This window comes from Phyllosticta citriasiana (assembly GCF_038021145.1).
Source record: "Phyllosticta citriasiana strain CBS 120426 chromosome Unknown IWZ02scaffold_8, whole genome shotgun sequence".
NCBI classification, from domain to species: Eukaryota; Fungi; Ascomycota; class Dothideomycetes; order Botryosphaeriales; family Phyllostictaceae; genus Phyllosticta; species Phyllosticta citriasiana.
Genome location: NW_027117285.1, coordinates 716,407 through 731,739, shown reverse-complemented (window position 1 = coordinate 731,739; position 15,333 = coordinate 716,407). Strand labels below are relative to the sequence as shown.

The 15,333-nt window shown below is 56.2% G+C and overlaps 5 protein-coding genes across 5 annotated transcripts; 3 read left to right on the top strand and 2 right to left on the bottom strand.

Annotated features, from left to right (window-relative positions):
- Nucleotides 1–234: 234 nt before the first annotated feature.
- Nucleotides 235–2,002, top strand: IWZ02DRAFT_521103 (uncharacterized protein; the record flags this gene model as incomplete). The annotated part of the gene is made up of 4 exons (XM_066770783.1): nt 235–360; nt 413–655; nt 714–1,011; nt 1,063–2,002. The coding sequence occupies 4 exons, from the start codon at nt 235–237 to the stop codon at nt 1,917–1,919; spliced, it is 1,524 nt and encodes a 507-aa protein (XP_066621697.1). The 3' UTR covers nt 1,920–2,002.
- A 423-nt stretch (nt 2,003–2,425) lies between these two features.
- Nucleotides 2,426–4,061, bottom strand: IWZ02DRAFT_294166 (Oxo-4-hydroxy-4-carboxy-5-ureidoimidazoline decarboxylase). Its single transcript, XM_066763837.1, has 3 exons — nt 3,451–4,061; nt 2,698–2,797; nt 2,426–2,620 (listed from the first exon to the last, which is right to left on the bottom strand). Exons 1-3 carry the CDS (start codon nt 3,885–3,887, stop codon nt 2,567–2,569), a joined length of 591 nt encoding a protein of 196 aa, XP_066621696.1. The 5' UTR covers nt 3,888–4,061; the 3' UTR covers nt 2,426–2,566.
- A 755-nt stretch (nt 4,062–4,816) lies between these two features.
- Nucleotides 4,817–8,308, top strand: IWZ02DRAFT_379113 (uncharacterized protein; the record flags this gene model as incomplete). Its single annotated transcript, XM_066765023.1, has 5 exons — nt 4,817–4,890; nt 4,958–5,145; nt 5,198–7,881; nt 7,931–8,002; nt 8,105–8,308. 5 exons carry the CDS (start codon nt 4,817–4,819, stop codon nt 8,306–8,308), a joined length of 3,222 nt encoding a protein of 1,073 aa, XP_066621695.1.
- A 2,496-nt stretch (nt 8,309–10,804) lies between these two features.
- On the bottom strand, nt 10,805–12,309 carry IWZ02DRAFT_294121 (P-loop containing nucleoside triphosphate hydrolase protein). The gene is made up of 4 exons (XM_066763835.1): nt 11,501–12,309; nt 11,156–11,448; nt 11,013–11,087; nt 10,805–10,966 (listed from the first exon to the last, which is right to left on the bottom strand). The coding sequence occupies exons 1-4, from the start codon at nt 12,114–12,116 to the stop codon at nt 10,865–10,867; spliced, it is 1,086 nt and encodes a 361-aa protein (XP_066621694.1). The 5' UTR covers nt 12,117–12,309; the 3' UTR covers nt 10,805–10,864.
- Nucleotides 12,310–13,204: 895 nt separating this feature from the next.
- IWZ02DRAFT_379634 (glutamate-rich WD repeat-containing protein-like protein 1) lies at nt 13,205–14,848 on the top strand (the record flags this gene model as incomplete). Its single annotated transcript, XM_066765053.1, has 2 exons — nt 13,205–13,406; nt 13,455–14,848. 2 exons carry the CDS (start codon nt 13,205–13,207, stop codon nt 14,846–14,848), a joined length of 1,596 nt encoding a protein of 531 aa, XP_066621693.1.
- Nucleotides 14,849–15,333: the final 485 nt, after the last annotated feature.

Here is a 15,333-nt window from a genome sequence, read left to right as displayed (position 1 = left end):
ATGGCCAGCTGGAGCGGTCTGGCTCAGACAAGAAGCCACGCCCAAGTGACCACCCACATACATTGTACCTATGCCTTCCGCCGCCTGTGTGACTTTGGCGACGCACCTTTCCTACATACCACCATTTTCTCATGTTGTGGCCTTGACTCTCACCTGAATCAAATCCTCTCTTCCCCCCTACACCACCACCCATCTTGCTCTCAGGTCATGCCAAAGCTTCCTGCTCCGACCAAAATGTCTGACCACGCCAGCATTCCCAGCATTGCCGGCGACGGCTCAGGCGAAACCGTCTCTGGACACTTGTGGAAACGCCATCTTGAAATCAAACGCGTCGATCAAGCCAGAAATGATCTCGTCGAGGTACAGCCCTCAATCTCTTGCCATCCTCACTCAACGCCACTAACTGGTCTAGGAACTGTTGCATCGCTATGACAGCCTCAACGACGTCTTTAAACAAGAGTGCGAGGATCATGAGCGCGAACGTGAATTCAATCGTCGTTGCCAGTGTAAACTCAAAGAGCTGGGCGGCCTTGTTCAACGCTATGAGGGCGATTTGGTGCAGCCTCACTCCTCGCCCTCTGCGGCCAACCAGACTCACACTCTGCAGGATCTCGAGTCGTACGTTTTGGTCCTCATAGACGGGGACGGTTTGATTGTAGGTACTCGACTGCATCTTCGCGACGCCCAAAACCTGACGTTTGTTTGATTGACAGTTCAACAACAACCTGCTCTTGGACGGCGCCGCCGGCGGCCAACGTGCTGCTGGCCTCCTCGAGCAGTACGTTTACGAATACGTGCGAGCCGAGCACCCCGAAATCCCAACTACGGTCAAAATCTCTGCCCGTGTTTATGCAAACGTCAAAGGCTTGAGCGAAACATGCCGACGCGCGAGCATCACGTCAAAGACATCGGACCTGCATGAGTTCGTCGTTGGATTTAGTCAGGGCAAATTCCTCATGGATTTTGTCGACGTCGGCGCTGGCAAGGATAGGGCTGACCAGAAGGTGGTTGGTCAGTATCACCTGCGGTGATCAAGACCACGGTAGTACTGACGTGGTACAGAGCAACTTAAATTGAACCTTCGCAACCGCCATTGCCGTCAAATCCTGCTGGGTGGCTCTCACGACAATGGATATACCCGCATCCTCGGTGAAGTCGTCAACTACGAGCAAGCAATTCAAAAAATCACTTTAATCGAAGGTGTCCCGTTCGCCAGAGAGTATGGCGCACTCCCTTTCAGAGTCCACAAATTTGGCGATCTCTTCCGCCCTCAAAAGATTAGTTTGTATGATCAGGGATTCCCAGCGCCTTTTCCGCCGCCGGGCTTGAGTCCTTTCCAGAATCGGATACAATCGCCCATTTCGACCAGCAGCATCGTGGCACCCACCGACAACTCCAACATGTCTCCAGCTAGCGCCGTCGCATCGCCAACCGGCACGGGCACCGGATGGGCCAATGTCGCCGCCAAAGCAGCAAGACTGCCGGCTCCCATGCCCCAGACGCCTCCGATGCGCGACACGAGTGGCATCCCCCGCAACCGCAAAGGTCAGCGCATCGACCCACCCACATCCAACCCAGGCATCGACGAAGTGACGCGGGTCAAGCGCATAAAGATGTGCAACGTGCACTTTTTGCGCAACGAGTGCCCGTACGGCAATGCCTGCACCCACGTCCACGAATACAAGCCGACCAAGGCGGAGCTCGACACGCTCAAGCTCGTCGCGCGCAGCCAGCCCTGCATCCACGGCACGGGCTGCAACGATGCAAAGTGCATCTATGGCCACCGCTGCCCGCACCCCAAGGCTGGCAAAGGAGGCGGAAGTGGAAGCAAGAATTGCCATTTCTTTGATGACTGCAAGTTCCCGGTTGAGATGCACAACATGGATCTCAACGTTGTCCAGTTTCATCTTGTTCGTTGAAGAGCGTGGAGTGGTGCTGAATCGGATGAGGAATGATGAGGAAGAGTTAAAAACAAAAAACTAAAGAACAAAAAAAGGAGAATGTCGAGAAAGAGGGCCGAGTTGAAGGAGACTTGAATGATGGGTGGGCAGGTAGTAGTCTTGCTTTACGCCGCTTTCTAAAAAATGATTTTTGCCCTTTATCCCTTTCCTGCTTATGTCCATGGTGGACGCGACATGTCGAAGGGGGTGTTGCTTTGCCCATCTGCAAGGCTGACTACACACGAACCCACATGGATGGGTAGATGGAGAGATGGCCCAACGCCCGCCTGCCTCCGCATGAGAGGGGCAAGGAACCAAAAACATGTAAAATGGAAATGTGCGCATGTATGCTCCGGTGCGCTTAGAAGCGTTGACTTGTTCTCTGCTCCAGAAGTTGCCACTCTATACACCTTACCAACCCTACCTACCCACTTAGCCACTTACCCAACAAGATGCAGACGGCGACATCTCACTCACTCATTCAACTCTTTTGGCAAGTCAATCACATCACACCGCACCGATTCAGGACAGTGCAATCCGATCCGATCCGACCCGTCTTTCATGGAACAGACCCAATCTCCCTCTTTTCTTCTGCTCTGGCTCTTTTCTTTTGCGGCCCACTTGACTTAGATGGCAACAGACAGCTTGCTCGCGCGGTCGTTGGCGATGGCGCACATGGCCTGCGTCAGGTGTGTCAGTCAGGCCGAGCCGCACGAGAGAGAAAGAAAGAGACGAGAGACGAGGGTGAAGCAAGTACCTCGATGGCGGCGACGCGTTCGGCGGCAATGTCGCCTCGCTCGACGCGGTTCCGCAGTTCGACGGCTATGACGCTGCGCGGACGGGCGTTGACGAAGGTGCTGTGGGTAGTGGAGATGATGTGTTAGTCAAGTCGGTTAGAGGTTATGGCCAGTGGGCAGAGAGAGGTAGGGAAGGTAGGAGGTGGTCAATTGGGTACCACGGCCCGACGGGAAGACCTAGGGAGACCTGATATGCGGCCGGAAGGCAGAGGCAGATGGTGGTGCATGGAGGATGCATGCGTGCATGCATGCATGCAGGATCTGGCAGGAGGGGAGGAGCGGAAGGAGACAAGCAGCAGCAAGACAGGACAGGGGAAAAAACGGGAAACGCGAAAGATGACGGGGATGGCATGACGATGGCATTCTAAGAAGGGGGTGTGTTTGATCGGCGCGGGGGCAGGCAGACGGGAAAACGGAAGTGGCTTGTGGGGTTGGCCCAGGAAGGGGGGGGGGGGGGGGGGTTTTTGGTGTTGCTTTTTTTGGATCGTGATGGACGGCGCTACATGGAAGGGCGGATGGTGGAGTTTGCTGGGTTGACGGCGAATAGACCAGCAGCTACCAATGCAATGCATTGGAAAAGGAAATTGGAGGCCAAAGTGCCGGCCGCAGACACGATGCGCTGCATGCGAGTATTCGTAAGGTAGGAAGAAGAAAAGAAGAAAAAAAAAAAAAAAAAAAAAGGAAAGAAAGAAAGAAAGGATGAAACTACTCACACAAATCTCAAGCCGGGAAACGTTTGCTCGTACATGGCATTCAAGGCGGCAAAGTCGTCGTTGGCTTGGTCAGCAGCAGCAGCGTCTTGTTGGCCCATGGCCGCCTGCTCTTTGCGACTCAAAGCGCTGTCGACCTTTTTTTCTCCTAGTCGTGGGTGCGAGCCGAGGATGCTGTCCAGTTGGTGGGTGTCGTCGCCATTGGCGGCCAGCGCCTTGAGCTGGGCTTCGACGGCTGCGATCAAGTCGGCATAGGTGGCAAAGGGAGTCGAGGCGCCTTTGATGATGGGTACGGCAAGATGATGGAGCGTGGGCGATGGTTCGAAGAGCAGGTCGAGGGCATTGGTGACGGCAGACGGGGGCAGCGAGGGGTCACTGAGGGCCGAAGGTGGGGGCAGAGAGGAGGTGCATGTGGTCAAGTTCTGTTGTTGGCGATACATTAGTTCTGTTGTTCGTTCCTTGAGGCCTAGGGACGGTAGGTGAAGGAATAGATTGATGTCATGGATGCGAGGTGACAACCAAGGATCTAGACACGGTGCGGCTGACGGACTGGTCTGACATGGGCGTGCGCCGTCGGTTTGGCTGGAGTCGCTGGCTTCATGTTCGTCCCCATGTTCGCCTGCACCCTGGGCAACCGGCCGGCTCGAGTAGAGACAATGCCAATATTATTTTTGCGTTGGCTCCAACATGTTTGACCTATTTATTGATCTCACGCATCTGTCTGTCCATTCCCCAGTACATGTAGTAGCTGCTGCGTGCCGCTGTCGACGACTCGCTCAGCTGAAGGTGAAAAAGCCAAAGCGTCCCGCTCTCGCAACAGTCCATCCGGTCCAGTCCAGTGCTGCTCCAGACCGGCAGTCCGACTGTTTTTCCCTGCTGACCTGACCGCCAAACGCCTCGATTCCCTTGCATCTGCTGCCCATGATCCGCGACGCGCTGACACTCGACGCCGCTCCCGCCGTGCCGCCCGCATCCTCTTGCAAAAGAGAGACAGCCTGCGACTCGGCCAAGCTGCTCGCTCGCTCCAACGCTCAACCACCACCACCTCTTCTGCTCGCCCGCTTCCTCCAGTCCCCCGATCAATCAATCAATCAGTCAATCAATCAATCAATCAATCACCTTCCAAGCCCCGGTCCCGCCTGTCCTCTGACAACAAGCCGCTGACCGCTCCCGCCCACGCATGACCACGCCCACTCGACGCCGCGCCCCCGTCAAGCTTCAATGCTCAGCCTTATTGTGCCTGAACCCCTGAGGGCCCCGATATAGCGCGCCCTTGCCTGAAGCAGCGGTACGGCGCCTAAAAGTCCAAAAAGAAACCACCTCCCTTCCCTCTCCCATCCCGTCGCACAAGCGATCGCACGGCGGCGCAATGTCGTTGAATGGCCTTGATCAGGGCCCTGTCCAGGAAGCCTACCAAGCCGCCCTGGCCGACGCGGGAGGATGGTAAGCTCACCAGGCCCAAGTGGCTGATGTGATTGGCAGGGGTAAGGCTGACATGTACGCCGCACAGGTTTCTCCTCAAGTACGCGTCCAGAGACGCTCTCGACGTCCTCGGCCTGGGCACCGCTGGAGTCAACGAGGCCCGCGCCGCTTTGCTGGACTATGAAGAAAAGTCGCCTCTCTACGGCCTCGTGCACCATCGCCGACGCAAACTTCTCCTCAAGTACATCCCGGAGGGCACCTCGCGCCTCTTGCAAGGTACGCGTCTCACCTTAATCCGACCAAGGAAGCCCGACACTGACCTCTGCAGCGCGCGTCACCGTCCACTTCCAAGAAATCGAGGAGCGCTTCTCACATGACACGATATTTTCCTTTTCTTCGCCGCTGGAGTTGACCGAAAATGCCCTGGCCGCGGCGTCCTCCCTCCACACCGAAGCGTCGTCGAGTTCGTCGACGAGTTCAAAGTCGAAAAAGTTGGATGGCATAAGCGAACATGTCGAAGACGTCACGGACGGAGCGGGCGCAGAGGCACCGCTGGCGAGGATAGACACGGGACTATCTTCATTACAAAGGGAACAAACCAAGGAGGAAGCCCCGACCAGCGCGCGTCCTCTTTCACCCACGGGGCACGCAGACACGATGCCGCAATCGCCGGGAGCAGCTACCATTGATTCCAAAACTGGAAGTCCCAGGGCCTACGCGCAGTCGGTCAGGTCGCTCAACGCCTACGACTATTTATCCAACGACGACCCGCAACGCCGCGCCTCGTCGTCAACCGCCCGCCCAGAGTACGACTTTTCGTACCTGTACAAACCCAAGGTCAAGCTTGGCCCCCGGCCCATGGATTCTCGCCCTCACACGGCAGGCGATGGAAAGAGCGCCAAGTTGCCACCGAGCCTCAAGGCTGCCGTGCGCAACAAGGCCAACTTGGCACGACCAAAATCGCGCGAGTCAAGCACTGTGCCGAGCATCGCGGTTCCTCCACCAGTTCCCCAGATGCTTGACATGCCGTCATCAGCGCCGGACCGGCCCACTTCCAGCCCCGGGCTGAGGTCGAACAGCGCCAGCTCGGCCAAGTCGACTGGCATAACGCCGGAGAAACAGCGGCTTCTGCGGGCGGTCGAGCTGCGCAAGAAGCAAATGAAGGCCGCCCAAGCGGCAAAGGAGAAGACGGGGGCAAATGAAGCCGCCAGTGCAGATCCAGACAGAGCAGCTGATGCAACCGCTGGAGCGGAGGCCAAGGGGGCTGGCGGAGAAGGGGTCGAAGTGCCGCGAGAGCAGACGCCTAGCACGGATTCGGCGGCGACTTTAAATGCTGCTTCGGGTCTCGATCATACAAAAGCGGACTCTGGCGTCGAAGTGCTGATCAGTGGAGCCGGAGATGAAGAAGAAGAAGAAGAAGAAGAAGAAGAAGCACGGCCTCCTACTCCTATTGTCTCCTCGTCCCCCATTTCCCTCCAGGAGTCGGCCAAGACGCTGTCGACGCGGCCGTCGTCGGTTTCTGAGGGCGGCGAGCACAAGGACGCGGTCGACGGAGCAGAGAGACGGCGACGTGTGGACGGGGGCTTCGACGGTTCTTCGCTCGGTGTTCCATCGGTCGACGATCCCTCGACGAATCAGGATGTTTCATCTCCTGACAGGGATTCTTCGGGAGACCATCAAGCGGAATCCACCCAGGGACCGCGCCCGAGTGACGATAATACCACGGCCCTGCCTGCTGCTGCTTCTCCAAGTCCCACCCCCAAACGCCATTCCACGCAGAATCGCCGCAGTCGCAACGTCGACCTCATCCGTGTCGGTGACCCCAGTGCGGAAATTTCCGACGAGGACTACATGTCGGACGACTCGTTCATGGAGGAGCTCCAGAGCGCCACCGTCGAGGAGGCCAAGCCAATGTCTGTATCCGTGTCCAAGTCACCCATTACGTCCATCTTTCCCAGGCGCAAAGGATCCAGCACCTCGACCATCTCCATCGAGCAGCGGGTTAACTCGAATCCTCTCTCCAGCACCAGGGGCAACAGCCAGCGCCCGTCACCCGATTATGCGGCGTCCCAGCGGTCCCTGTCGGCATCGTACGCAGGCTCCAAGGAGAACGCCCCAGTGACGAGAAAGACTGGCGTGTCGTCGGGCATCGCGCAGCGCATGAAGGCTCTGGCTGAGAAGTCGAACCGCGAGGCCACTCACATGGTCCCCCGTCGGATAGGTAACGACCCCGGTACCAACTCCCTCGTCGCCCAGCGGCAAAACTCCCTCCGCGCCTCGTCTGCGGATGCCTACCTGAAGAATTCGCGGCGTCTCAGTAAATCTTCTTTCATCTCTGTAGCTCCGTCCGACCGCCCCACGTCGCGCGGCTCCAACTCCAACGAACCCGTTCAGGCTGTCTACAACAAGGGCGCAGACAGCAAGACTGAGTCTGTGACAGTCACGGCGCGAATAGTCCGGACTCCGGCCCCAGGCCCCCGGACACCTCAGCAAGAGCACGAGACGTCGCCGCTGGACTTGCAGCCGAGCCCCATTACAATCGAGACCACCAAGCAAGAGGTCCAACCTTCGCCCGTCGTCCAACCCTCGCCTTCGAAAGAAGTCAGCTCGCCGCATTCCGCAACCGCCCCCCCCGTCATATTCTCGCCGCAACGCGAGGCTCTTCCTCGTTCATCATCGGAGAGCAGCTGGCGCTCGCTCGGACGCAGGCGTAGTGAAATTTCGTCGCCTCCGCAGTCGATGCCACGAAGCCAGTCTGTCGCCAGTTTTGACAGCGTGGCGGAAAGCGCAGAGTCGAAAGACGAGAGGAAGGGATCACGGACGAGTAGGTTACTGAAGCGGATGAGCACCGGCTTCTCCGCCGCAAGCAGGAAGAGCCTGAATCAGATGGTTAATAGTAATCCCACAGTGCAGGAAGAGGTTCCTGAAGAGGAGCTTCCAACTCCAAAGTCGACGGCAGTTCCCGCAGGATTGGAAATTGGCGAATTGAATGTCCAATTCCCAGACAATCTTGTACGATTTTTCTCTCTCGTTTAACTCACGATTTGCTGACCGTACACAGCTTTGGAAGCGCCGACACGTCGAAATCGATGCCCAAGGAAACATTGTGTTATCGCCATCCAAGGCCAACGACGTAAGCATCCCTAGAATTTGGTCCCATGAATCCTTGCAAACCGCTTAGCGGCGCACCCCTGTTCCCCACATGTCCAACTTTGGTCTGACATCGTCTCTTTAGACCAAGGGTCTCGTCAAGCGCTACCACCTCGGCGAATTCCTCGCCCCGTTTGCCCCCGACGCCGAACGTCAAGAGATGCCCAATAGCGTGCTTCTCGACTTTCACGACGGCCGAACGCTACAGTGTGCGTGTGAGAGCGCGGCGGGACAGGTGCAGGTGCTAAATCTATTGAGGACGGCGCACGCGGCGTGGACGCAAAAGTAGAGTGATGAAGAGTTGAAAGAAAGAAGAGTGAAGGGGCACGTTGGGCTCCTTTTTGTTTGGAGCCGTATTGAGCCCGTTTCTCCAGGACCTTTTGTTGACACATGTCGGTTTTTCTCTTCTTCTTCTTCTTCTTCTTCTTCCTCTTCGTTTCGACCATTCATGATTCGTGGATCATTCCCCACCCCCTCCCCCCCAATTCATCCATCCAGCGACTGGCGATTTTCCCTTGTGTCTTTTTTTGTTTTCTTCTTCTTGTTTGGCATTCCAGTAATTCTCTCCCCCTTTTCTTGGACTCGATCTGCGCGAGTGGCGAACCCCCCGAACCGAATACCCTGTCCGCACCATTAGCTTTTCAGAAGCAAGCAAGCAAGCACGCAAGCAGCAGCAGCATCCGATTCTTTATCTTGGTTTACCTTTTTCCTTTTGGTCTTTTCTTCTTTTTTCTCTTCAGATCAGCGTCGTCGGGAGCGCGGATCACTTGTTAGGGTAGCGAATGGACGTACGGATGGACGGACGGCGATTGGCTGGTTGGCTGGATGGGCCTGGTGGGTGGGTGGGTCGGTGATTGGAGGCATTGATGATGGGATTGATGGAGAAGGAAGGGCGGGCGGGTGGATGGGCAGGCAGGCAAGCAGGCAGGCAAGCAGGCAGGCAAAAATGTGTTGATTTGGTTTTCTTACTCCTCCCTGATTCTTTTTTTTCCCTTGCTCTCTCCCTCTTCCTCTCCTCTCCCTCTCTCTCCACTTTCTCCTTGTCGAATTTGTAATGTGTTGACCTCTCTCCTCTCCTCCTTCTTTCTCCTCTTCTCCAGCCGCTGTGGAGCTCGCGTCTCCGTCCCATCCCGTCTCATCTCTTCTCGTCCCGTCTCCTCTTGTCTCGTACGGTCCCGCCCCGTCATGACTTACGGACTAAAATGGCATCGTTGATCGTCAATCTTGAATCCTGGAGCTCAAATCGCCCCTTTCTTCCTTTTTCTTTCTCCAGTCGTTCTCTTCACCGTGAGCGAGCGAGCGAGCGCACTACGTAGGAAAGTACTCTGGCAGGCAGGTTGTTCGCTTGAATGGTAGCTGTAGCGGTGGCAGAAATGGCAGTGGCGCGTTGGACACTGGACACTGGACACGAGGACAAATATATGGAAGTGGATGTGTGTGTGTGTGTGTGTGTGTATCGTTTGAGTCAATCAGTGAGTGGCGTCCTTCACTTTTGCAGTGCCTTTTGTCATGGTGATGATTGATGTGATTCGTGTCTTGCCGGCCAGTCAGCTAATCGGCGTCGTCAAACCCATTCACGCGCGTCTTTGTTGAATTGGTCCTGTCCTGTCCTGTCCTGTCCGCATACCTACCTCTCTCGCTCTCTCTGGCGTCTTTTTCTGTTGGCCATGTGCCGCATGTCGTATTTCGTAATTTACTCCCTCTTTCTCAAATCTACGTCATCGTCGTCGTCGTCGTCGTCGTCGTCGTCATCACCGTCGTCTTTTCTACAACTGATATGCCTTACTAGCCAGCCGTTGAATAAGGCCACAGATTTAGGGCGTCCAGGAGTTCAGGAGTTCGGGGTTTGAGGAGAGAGGGGTGTGTGTTTTTGACACCTCAGCCTAGCTCGCTCAACTCATTCGAATCAATCCAATTGGATTCGACTGTCAACTACACCTACACCTACACGTGGTGCGCCAGTCCCATCCATCCATCCATCCATCCATCCATCTAGCCAGCCCAGTCGACACGTCATCGGCTCTGCCACCCCCGTCCACCCATGCACCCACCGACCAACCCACGTCTATCACCGGCACCCGAGCACAACCAGTCAGCCCCTGTATCCATCCATCCATCCATTGTGCGACCGTCTAATCCACCATCATATCCGGCGCGGGCGGCGGCGCTGGACCGAGCGCCACCGCCTTGCTGCGCAATTGAATCATCAAAACAAAAGCATCATCATCATCATCGATCAATCCCCTCATCAAAACAAGTAGCGAGCGGAAACAAGAGAAGGAGAAAGGTAGACACTATGGCTGATTTGTGGCAAGGAGAAAAGAGGAAGAAGAAGAAGAAGAAGAAGAAGAAGAAGAAGAAGAAAAGAATCGGTTGGTTGGTATTGTGAGATTTGAGAGAAGAAGAAGAAGAAGAAGAAGAAGTAAAGAAACAGAAGAGGGGAAAGGATTACAAGGGATCGATGGATAGATAGATGGGTGGTGATGACAGATTTCTTTTGCTTCTTCTGCTTCTGCTTCCACTTGCTGGTCAAAGACGCTTCCTTCACCCGTGTGACTGCTACAGACAGATCCAGCCCTTCGAACTAAAGAAAACCGTCTTCGCTGTTTGCATTGGCAGCGTCCAATCGTTGGCAGCCAAGTACCGTTTCAAAACTAGCAAGGAAAAATTCCGGGAATGCATCATGACACTCGCCCAAAAGACAAGGAGGGGAATCAAGAAGTGAAGGGAATTCGACAAAAGGACTACCGAGTGCACCGAACTGCATGCATAGGAAAATCTGATTCGACGGCGAAGGCTTCGTTTGTGACAAAGGGAAAAGTTGATGGTGTCTTGAGCTGGCGGTTTAGCCGACAGATTGGTAGAGCAGGAGAGGCTCTCCGACGTTCTCGATTTCCGGAATTGTGCATCTGAGATCGAAAGCTTTTGAAAGGACGATTTTGAAAATCTACGCTGATTAGCTTAGTCGGTTGAGCACAAGGAGACGAAGTTACCTTTTGGACATTGATGCTGTGGCTGGTGCTGCTGAAAATGAGACTGGCCTTCATTGCTTTTGCGAAGCGCTTGGCCTGCGTCGTGTTAGTAAATACGAGGTTGCTCGGAAACAAGTCTTGGCGAATTCCAGTGAGTCACTTACCTGGTTGGAAATCTCCTCTTGCTCCTCGCGCGGGAAATTAACAAAGTGGTCGTACTTGGTGCCAACAAGGAACGGAATTGCCGTCTTGTTGAAGCCCCGGCCCTGTCTGTACCACTCCTTGATGGAGTTGAGTGTGCTTTTCCGCGTGAGGTCGAACATGAAGAGTATGGCGACGGCGTCATTGCAGACCAATGGTAGCATGTTGACGAATTCGCGCTGACCACCAAGGTCCCATATCGAAAAGGTGATTTCCGTGTTGCGAATGGAAATGGTCTTTTCCATGAAATTTACACCTGCGGCGTGTTAGCCAGAGAGCGTGGCCAGAGAAGGGTGCCTGGCACGTACCCAATGTTTGAATGTAGTCCTCATCCCAGCTGCCCTCGACGTATTTGACCATCAAGCTCGTCTTGCCGATTTGCGCATCGCCAACCATGCCCACCTTTATGACGACGCTGGTGTTTTGGCGGTCGGCCATGGCCTGGCCCGAGCCTCTGTGATTCTGGTCCTGATAGGTTGTGGAGCGACCGCCGTCGGATTGTTGGTAGGCCAGACCAGAGGAGGGTCTCGACGGGGGCCGCGACGAGGGGCGACCGTTGTTGTAGCCGTTGTTGTAGTTGTTGTTGTTGTTGTGATTTTGGTAGCGTGGAGGAGTGTCTTGGTCCGAGGTGGACGAGTACTGTTGATAGCCGTGCACGGCGGTGTTGTTGTCAGACAGGAACGAGGGGCGGCTGTAGCCCGTGTCTGAATGAGAAGTCGAGGGGCGGTGGTGGTCGGGAGAGGAGGGACCGTAGCTTGCAGCAAAGGCGTTGGAAGGGTGGTGAAAGTCTGGCATCTGGTTGAAGGTTGACGCGGTGATGGTGGTGCTGTTCGCACTGTCGTCGGCGGCATCGATCGCTGGCGCTGACGGAAGATTGGCGAGTGGGTCGCGGTGCTCGTGGGCGGGCTCTGCTGGGGCGTCCATGCTGGAGGGCGATGGGACCGTCTGGTGGACAGGGCGAGACTAGAGTGAATCAGCCGGGCTGACGATGGGCAGACAGGCCCAAGCTGGCGGCGGCGGCGGCGGCGGCGGCAAGGCAACGAACGGGTAGCGGACGAGTCGTGACAGCGATGCGATGGGAAGAGGTGATGCGGATGTGCGGGATTTGCCCGGGCGGGAGAGAAGGTTAGGTTAGGTTAGGTTGGGTTGGGTTGGGTCGGGTTGGGTTGGGTTGTTTGGTTTGGTTTGCTGGGTGGAGGGATGTTCAGTTCAGGTAGCCGCGCGCGTTGCGACGACGAGGGGAACGGGCTAGCAACGCGTCGATGCGGCGCTCGGAAAGGGACGATGGAGAAGCAGGTACATGTAAGGTAACTAAGTACTTGCAATCATGACCTCAGGCTGCGAGCTGAGCGGCAGGCAGAAGGTCGGAGAGTGAGGTGGGACCGCACAGCCATCACCACCTACATATGACCATGACCATGACTATGACCATGACTATGACCATGAAATGACCCCAGGGACCAACAAACCGAACCGAAGCGGAGCCGAGTCCAGCCTCAGGCACACTCACTGGACTGGACACCAATCCCCGGGCAACCGACACCTGGACGGCGACGGCCCAACCACCACTCACTCACTCGCTCACTCACTCACTCACTCACTCACTCACTCACTCGCTCCCCCCCTCCTCTCTGTGCCTATCGCAGTGCTTGCTCCCTTTCCATTTCCATTGCAATGCTAGTAAACAACCCAACCCGTCATCCACCATGTGAAGCCCGAGCAGGCGTCGCGAGTGGCAAGGTTGAAATTGAACAAAGTCAACAATCTGTCAAGCTTTTCTTGCTCCTTTGCTGCCCGCATCTGGCCACCTCACCTAGACCCCTGCACCTCACGTCTCCCGGAGTCCCGTCGAGGGTTGACGGCACTGAGAGAGGGACACGCTCCAAGTCTCGGCCTCTCTTCGGCTGCTCCCACATCGGAGCTTGCATCCTCCATGACCACCGACAAAAAAGTTGCGACGCTGTCGCTCGTCCTATGCACATAAACCCTGCCACCCACCTCCCACATTCGCCATGAGCAAACGCCCCGCAGAGCCCGCCGACGATGAGCGCGAGACCCTCAAGCAGGGTGAGCGTCCTGTCGATCCCCAGAGCCTCGACGAGGCTGGCGAATTCGAGGACGAGTTTGAAGATGAATTCGAGAGCGAAGACGAAATATTCGAGGCTGGTGTCGATGGCAGGCCAGACGAGGAGCGCGAGGTAGAGGAGCGAGAGAGTGTGTTGCTCTCCCTGACCTGCCCCTACAACATGCTAATGTCTCCAGATGCCATGGACGTGGACCAGAGCACTTTTATTCCCGGACGCCATAAACTGAGTCCCGGCGAGACCCTGTCCCCCGATCTATCTACATACGAAATGCTGCACACTCTCGAGGCCCCGTGGCCCTGTCTTTCCTTTGACATTGTCCGCGACCAACTCGGCGACAACCGCACATCTTACCCCGCAACCGTTTACGCAGTGGCCGGAACCCAAGCCGAATATGGTCGCGAAAAGGAAAATCAGCTCATGGTCATGAAGATGAGCAGTCTGAGTCGCATGGAAAAGGAGCCCGAGGACGACGAGGAGAGCGACGACGAAGAGTCGGCCGACCCTATCCTGGAGACTAAGAATATCCCGCTGTCCTCGACGACGAACCGCATACGGGCCCACCAGTCCCCACAAGTCACGTCTGCCCAGCCGCCCACAACGTTGACGGCCACAATGACCGAGTCTGGCCAAGTCTTTATCCACGACATTACGCCCCACCTCGCCAGCTTTGACACGCCAGGCGCAACTCTTACCCCGCAGCAATCGAAGCCTGCCTGCACCATTCGCGCCCACGGCAAGAATGAGGGTTATGCCGTCGACTGGTCGCCGCTGGTGCCCGAGGGCAAGGTGCTGACTGGCGACGTTGGCGGAAAAATCTTTGCAACGACGCGGACCCAAGGCGGCGGCTTTGTGACTGACACGACCCCCTACACGGGCCACGCCCACACTGTCGAGGAGCTGCAGTGGTCGCCAACGGAGCGCAACGTCTTTGCGTCTGCCGGCAACGATGGAACCGTCCGTATCTGGGATGTCCGCTCCAAATCTCGCAAGCCCGTCATCACCGTCCAAGCAAGCACAACTGACGTCAACGTCTTGTCTTGGTCTCATCAGACCGCCCACCTGCTGGCCTCTGGTGCCGATGATGGACGTTGGGGCGTGTGGGACCTGCGCCAGTGGAAGCCCGGCGCAACAAGCAAGCCCAGTCCAGTGGCATCCTTTGACTTTCACAAGGAGCAAATCACCTGTGTCGAGTGGCACCCTACTGACGACAGTATCGTCCTCGTCGCTGCCGGAGACAATACCCTCACGCTGTGGGATTTGGCTGTCGAATTGGATGACGAGGAGAGCAAGGACACGGGTGGCGTCCAAGACGTGCCGCCCCAGCTGCTGTTTGTGCACTACATGGAGCAGGTCAAGGAGGGCCACTGGCACCCGCAAATCCCGGGCACCGTCATGGCGACTGGAGGGAGCGGATTCGGGTACGTGCGCATGCCATTCTTGCGACTACAAGCAGCTGCTAATGAGGCTCCAGCGTTTTCAAGACAATCAGCGTCTAGACGCCTCGATACGAATCGATATCTTGTACAGATCAAGCGTTTTGAATGCCCCCGTGACAATAATAGACGTTGATGAGGAGTTGTTGGACTGAATTGAGCCATAGCCCCCACCAGATGCTCTGTTACTGGCCCATTCGACCGCCCCATGCGCTGAGCCGCATCAGCAGATATCCGAGCCACCCGCTGAGGAATCCACATCCACGTTCGGAGTGCCCTGGGAACTCTCATGGCGTTGATTGTCCGGAAAGCACTGCCCGTTCACTACCTTGATTATAGGACATGATACATACCAATCTCGATGCCCGAAAACGACCTGCATACCTGCCTGGTAAAAAGCACGCTCCCTGTCCTGCCCGACCTCTTTACTGCAACCAGACGTCTTGCTAGAACAACTCTGTTCTCGTTTGTTTTCCTTGCCCATGCGTCACGGCTAGTACACGTGGGCCTTTCTTCCCATCTTCTCTCCGCCAAGCAAATCCTCATTCCAGTTGTACGCTCAGAGCTACATACCTTGTGACAATTTCCGCATTGCAATTCACAGCCCTTTCGAACCCAGGG

Bases quoted from the DNA above. Each gene is read 5' to 3' on its own strand.
- IWZ02DRAFT_294166 (XM_066763837.1), bottom strand. From the start codon at position 3,887: ATGTATCGCCAACAACAGAACTTGACCACATGCACCTCCTCTCTGCCC. The intron at 2,798-3,450 runs GTGAGTAGTTTC...CACTACCCACAG, and splicing joins TTTCCCGGCTTGAGATTTGT to CACCTTCGTCAACGCCCGTC. The intron at 2,621-2,697 runs GTACTTGCTTCA...CACCTGACGCAG, and splicing joins AACGCGTCGCCGCCATCGAG to GCCATGTGCGCCATCGCCAA.
- IWZ02DRAFT_294121 (XM_066763835.1), bottom strand. From the start codon at position 12,116: ATGGACGCCCCAGCAGAGCCCGCCCACGAGCACCGCGACCCACTCGCC. The intron at 11,449-11,500 runs GTACGTGCCAGG...AACACGCCGCAG, and splicing joins GGACTACATTCAAACATTGG to GTGTAAATTTCATGGAAAAG. The intron at 11,088-11,155 runs GTAAGTGACTCA...AACACGACGCAG, and splicing joins AAGAGGAGATTTCCAACCAG to GCCAAGCGCTTCGCAAAAGC.